Source organism: Bidens hawaiensis, unplaced genomic scaffold (assembly GCF_021521415.1).
Source record: "Bidens hawaiensis isolate Kalapana, Puna unplaced genomic scaffold, B.hawaiensis_p1.1 tig00047129_1, whole genome shotgun sequence".
In the NCBI taxonomy this organism is placed as follows: domain Eukaryota; kingdom Viridiplantae; phylum Streptophyta; class Magnoliopsida; order Asterales; family Asteraceae; genus Bidens; species Bidens hawaiensis.
Window position 1 is genome coordinate 1 of NW_027506025.1, and position 6,601 is coordinate 6,601.

General features: G+C 42.3%; 1 protein-coding gene across 1 annotated transcript; it reads right to left on the bottom strand.

The window, feature by feature from the left end:
* Positions 1–1,204: 1,204 nt before the first annotated feature.
* LOC143616412 (uncharacterized) lies at positions 1,205–3,916 on the bottom strand. The gene is made up of 3 exons (XM_077089248.1): positions 3,326–3,916; positions 1,742–1,814; positions 1,205–1,650 (listed from the first exon to the last, which is right to left on the bottom strand). Exons 1-2 carry the CDS (start codon positions 3,914–3,916, stop codon positions 1,764–1,766), a joined length of 642 nt encoding a protein of 213 aa, XP_076945363.1. The 3' UTR covers positions 1,205–1,650; positions 1,742–1,763.
* Between the last annotated feature and the right edge of the window lie 2,685 nt (positions 3,917–6,601).

Here is a 6,601-nt window from a genome sequence, read left to right on the forward strand (position 1 = left end):
TTTCAATAAATCCTACTTACTGTTTATTTCAGATCTATGATAAACTACAAAGTGATCTGATCACCGTGGTAACCGCTAGCCTGTTATTTTAAATTCGATTCAAGTCTAGCATTTATGACAAACCCTGGTCAAGCTCATGACTCTAAACTCGAATTAAGCTTGCGTAGCATATGCAAGTAACTAACATGCAGCAAAAACTGCTAAAAATTATGGTTGCAAACTATTCGAGCTTCTATCAACTTAGACCTCAAAGTCTACACGAAAGAACGCTTATTAGTTAATCAATTTGAGCTTTTGAATCTTCATCAAGCGAGGCTCAAGCTTGACCACAAGCTAAGGTAGTCAATGCCAAGAATTGCTTCGAGCTGTTGTAACAGGCCACCAGGAATCCAGTGGCATGCCCATGTAACTTTTAGGTGTCTATCTACACATCCTTTAGCTGCTGGAGCTCCGTCTTCAAATCCTATGTTAGCTTTTTGTGGTAAATGACGAGTGTTGATTCCCAGAGAATCGCACACCACAGGGCACACGCGCGAAACAAAAAGAATGAGTTGAAGACCTCTAATTTGAAAGAGATTTGTCTACAGAGCAATGGAGCTCAATTTGGATTCGAACACGCCCTCTTAAGAATATCGTTGCATACATTTTGAATGCTCCAGGCAACAATCTAGGGGTGTTCATACGGATCAGATATCGGTTATTCGGATTGTTTGGATCGGTTTGTTCGGATTTGGAATTTTTATTCCTTGATCTGAAAACCGAACCGACCCGAATTCAAGTTTTGCTAACCGAACCGAATTCATCCGAACTCAATTCGGATCGGTTTCGGTTAAAATTCGAAAAACCCGAATTCAACCGAAAACCCCGAATCTTATATTATACCATGTGCAAGTGCAACGACTAATTACCAAAAAGAACAATTATCAAACACGATGCAACATGCATAAGTCGTTTATTCGGTTTATCCGAACAAACCCAATAACCCGAATTCAACATTTTCGAGATCCGAGAACCCAATTGGGAAGCATGTTGAGACAAAATTAGAAAGATCATGTGAGTAACATATTTCCACACCCACCCCAGATACTCCTTCCAGTAATGTCATTACATACAGGTTTGAAAAAAAAGCCGGATTCTTCCACGATGAGAACTAAAGAATCCAAATTATATGTACTAACAATCTCAGAGAGCATGTTCAAACCCTAATTGAGCACCATGTCTCTCAAAACTCAATACTCTCTCAAATTGTTGGTTTACCTCATTGGGCTTGTCAAAACTTGCTTCGAGTAGTTTCAAACCACAAACACGGCCACAATATCCAGTAAGACTAGTAGACATGTTTTCCTTTAAAAACACGCATCCGATAAATGGCAAATCTAGTACATTACCTAAAGGCTTCATATGAAAGATCCTTAAGATGCGTCTACCATGTAAACTAGCATCATAAATAACAATATAAGAGCCACAATGGGTGTATGATGTCGTATTTAGTTATTTACACACGCTAAATATGAAACAGCCCATATACAATAATCACTAAACAGCAGCAGCAGACATGTGAGACGGAATTAAGAAACATTTACCCATAACCTTAGCAGAGCATATAACATAGCCTGATTCTTGCTCTCTTTGACGGTACATAAATGTTCACTGCAACATAGAAGCTCAGAATTATGATCAAAGATAAAAACATGAACTCGATATGATAAAAGCAGAAAAGAAAAAAAGGGTCGCAATTTACCGCAGGACTACAATCTTGTCGTTCAATTGTTTTGATTGTGTGTGTTCATTACAACCTCACATGATATCTTGGCCTGTTCATCAACAACAAGAAGTAGTTGTAATATTACCAAAAAGAACTAATGGCAAGATTAAAATTGACGATGTATGAATCAAAAATAGTCAAAATCCTCACATGGATCAAACATCAAAGGTTTAATTTATGAATCATACAAAGCTCAACCAATATGATACCGTTCTAAAATATTAATCAAATAGGAAATAATCGAACATTCAGAACTTAGGGATGTGCAAAGTCAGTTCAGTTATGTAGCCTTGGCCATAACCACCATAACCACCATAACCATAGGTCAATTTCAGTTTAGTTAATCGTCCAATTTATTTTTTGCCTTTGTTCCAGTTAAAAACGATTCAGCTACGATGTTTAAAGCTCAATTATGAAATTTGAAGCTAAAATATATCAGTTCCAAGCTTGGTTATGGTGTTTCAAGCTATGCTATAGACAGTTACAAGTTACAACATAAATTTACATGTTCAAAAGCAAAAAATGGAGAAATAAAATTTGGAAAACCACATACATACAAGGTTCCGTTCAGTTTCAGTTAAAGTCGGTTATCGAATACACATTAACTGTAACCATAACCGAATAGATAGTAAATCAGATTCACTTAACCATAACCATCACTTTCATTCCGTTATGGACTTATGGTGTGGGGTGTAAACAAGCTAAGCCAAGCCAGAGCTCAACTCGTGTTGACTTACAAAAGCTCGAGCTCGGCTTGTTTCGAGCTCATTATCCAAATCTTGAGCTCAACTCATGAGTCATTTTTCACGCTCGGGCTAGGACTTGATAACTAAACAAGCTTTATTTAAGGCTCAAACTTAAAAAACCTCAGCTCGTTTTGAGCTTCTCATCAATCCAATCTTGTCTTAATTTCAGTTAAATTAAGACAATCCGAGCCAAGCCCGAGAACGACTAGGCTTGAGCTCAGCTTGTTTCGACTTACAAGAGCTCAAACTCGGCTTGTTTCAAGCTCAGCTCGTGAGTCGTGTTTTCAAGCTCGGGACTGGCTCGTCAATAATCTAATAATTAATTTACATACACTTTCAATTATTTTAAAAACCTTAAAACACGAGCCAAAGCTCGTTGCCATCTCAGCTCTGCTATGCAGTGTGAAACTAATACACTTAAACACACACAAGGCTCGGACTCGATAACTAAACAAGCTTTATTTAAGGCTCAAACTCAAAAAACCTCAGCTCGTTTCGACTTACAAGAGCTCGAGCTCGGCTTGTTTCAACCTCTTTCTCCAAAGCTCAAGCTCATCTCGTGAGTCGTTTTTTCAAGCTCGAACTCGCCTCGTCAATTATCTATTACTTAATCGACACACACTTTCAATTAGTTTTATATCATTCGATAAAAACCTTAAACGAACCTAAGCTCTTCGCCAGCTCATCTCAGCTACACAGTGTGAAACTAATACACTTAACAAGCTAAACTAATACACAAGGCTCGATATCAATAACTAAAGAAGGTATATAATTAATTAATTATATATAACTCGAGCTCGAATACACACATTACCTTAATAGGAACCTGAAAGAAAACAACACCAAGGCTACCACGAATCTCCGAACTCGCGGTAACCGGAATCGAGCCTCTCAACAAATCCAAAACCAAAGCCACGGCCTCCGACACCACTTCCGCTCCATCGAGCACAAGCGTGGCGTCAATATACGAAACACCAAACGCCTTGACTGATCCGTGATCTGACGTCACAAACCCTAGGTGTTCGCCTCTATAGTCCAAGGAGACGTTAAGCGAGTTGTAATTGAGCGAGTAGACGTCCGGATTCCGAACCCTAATTCTCACGCCTAACACAATATCAACGGATATTGGATTGGTGTTTATGTTAAAGTTATCGAGGCGGAGGTTTACGACTTGTAGGTACGGATCGGACGGCCAGAGGAAGTAGATGGAGGCGGAGAGGAGGAGGATGGTGATGAGGCTGTAGAGGTAACTGCGGCAAAGGCGACGGAGTCTACGGTGGTTTTGGGAGTGGTAGAAGGGTAAAACGACGTAGTATTGAGGTGGTGGTTGGTGAGGAGTGGAAGGAAGAGTGTCGTATGGATGGTTGTTGTTTGTCGGCTGTGGTGAGGGTTTTCCGGACGTCATGTTTCCGGTTACGGAGAAACTGATTTTGTTACTCTTATTTATAAGTTCGTTACTCGAAACGTGTTACCGGCTAAATTTATCACCTAAAACAAAAATACGTGTGAACACTAACCTGAAGACACGATAGCGTTATAAAACTTGTTTAGTTCTGTCCAACTAGTAACAGTCATGTATTCGCCATCATGTATTTGAAACTAAATGTTGGAAGCACTGAGTAACATGAAACATCATCTCCCTTACCAAAACTCAAAACTCAAAACTTGCTAACGCCCGAAACTCAAAACTTTGGTACCGATTCGGTACCGACAGTACCAAATCGGTATTGGTACCGGTACCGGTACCGAATTTGCTTATCCTTAGTGAGGGCTCACCATTTTTTCCATTCTCCGTTAACTTGCTAACGCCCATGTCATACCGAAGGTAAAAAACCAGGAATACCGGTACCGTACCGATCCCGAAACTCAAAACTTTGGTACCGATTCGGTACCGACAGTACCAAATCGGTATTGGTACCGGTACCGGTACCGAATTTGCTTATCCTTAGTGAGGGCTCACCATTTTTTCCATTCTCCGTTAACTTGCTAACGCCCATGTCATACCGAAGGTAAAAAACCAGGAATACCGGTACCGTACCGATCCCGAAACTCAAAACTTTGATACCGATTCGATACCGACGGTACCAAATCGGTACCGGTACCAAATTTGCTCATCCCTAGTAGGGGCTCACCATTTTTTCCATTCTCCGTTAACTTGCTAACGCCGATTTCATGTTGATTAAGTGGGGTCCACCCCCGAATGCATCCATCAAACGTTTTCTTTTCCTTTCGTAATTTAATCTCTAGTTAACTCATAACATATTAGTTATAGACTTCAAGGTTTGGTTTATTAATAGTTTCATGTCTACGCGACGCTTTAACTAAAGTCTCCTAGTTAGCTTACAACACATAGTCTAAAATACTAGGTCCGCCACTCGACTTATCTAATGATAAAAATACAAGGTCCGCCACTCGACTTATGTAAGGCTTTCATCTTTTGATGGTGGGTTTTTATGCTTTAATGTGGCGTATCAGCCATGCCGTGATGTTTGATTGGTACTGCTTAGTTTGTAGATCGGTTTCAGTTATTCAGCAATTAGCTTTTAGGGGCAATTGTATATATCAGATGGCATCAAAGCAACAAAAGCCAGTCAATACTCATGGCTTATATAGCACACCAAGTGAAGAGGTAGGTCCCAGCAGAGCCCAGTTGGACCCGCAAGACTCACCTTGAAGAGGGACGTCTGCGCAGAAACCAACTGGATCCGCAGGACCAACCATGCTCAGAGACGTGACGTCCTTACGCGCAGTACGCAAACTGTTCCCGCAGGAAATGCCTCCCAATGGTGAAGGACTCCGCCTGTTCCCGCAGCTTCGGATACAAGCCATCAGGGAAGGCCACCCGCGCAGCAAGGCTACACGCACAAGGCACTTAGCTCTCAATCACTCAGTGTCACCTGAAGGAATGAGCAAAGCCGGGAACAATCCCGCACAAGGGCGGGAGGGGGAATACTCCCGCCCAAATAAGCCAGTCCGTACGATACGGGAAGATCTTCTGTACTGTACCTGACGAGGTATGGGCAAAAGATCTGACTAAAGATACGACAGCTTATTGACAACAGTATGGCGAGCAGCATGCTCCTGTACTGCATGTCACTATTAGCCGCTGCCTACTCACCAACTCCTGTCATACCACGTGCATAGCCGGCAGTTGGTGGAAAAGGAATAGTATACAGCAGGCCTGGTCACTATCAGCCGCTGCCTACCCACCAACTACCAGCAGGGCACGTGCGTAGGCCACTGTTGGTTGAACAGGATTACTATTCAGCAGGCCACACCTCATTGGAAACCTACCTTCGGCTATAAATACCACAAATGGTATGACCATCTGATCTTATCATATCATATCACATTATCATATTATACCTGATATCTGCTCTAGCAATCTCTTAATATACTTTTATATTTAAAGAGCAATCTAGTCTGATTCTCACGCCGGAGGGTGGTCACAAGGAGGAACCCCCCCCCCTTCTCAGTGACAAGCTCACGGTGTCTGTTTTGCAGGTTATCAGAAGAACCATCTTCTCTGGGTCTAACCCCTCGTGGGAAACATCTATCTAACCCCCAGGTTACCCGTAATCTGCCCGGGGTCCGGTTAGTGTTTCTTCATTGGCGTCATCCGTGCATAAAGCTAGAACTTCATTTTTCTCCAGTTTTTTCAAACTTCTGGAAAGATGGTTAAAGAAACTCCGGTAACCACAACCCCAGCTACTGAGGGGAATACCGGCTACACAGTTTTTACAAACACTACCCCGGTTACCCAAGCCGGGGCAAGTGAAGTAAATTTTACGAACACTACCCCAGTTACCCAAGCTGGGGCAAGTGCAGTAAATAATCGCTCACTGGGATTCACCGATACCCAGTTAGAGAAACGAAGGCTCCCCCGCCAAACACTCGATGAAGTTAAGGCATGGGCGGAGGCACGTCAGAAGGAATTCCAAGCTGAGTTGGACGAACGCTTGCGTTCCGTCCAACAGGCTGACGAATTCGAAGAATACTTGGACGATGACTCGGAGGAATCCGACTCCGACGCGAACCTTCGCCATAGGGCAAAAGGGAAGCGTAAGGAAACAGACTCCCAACCGACAAG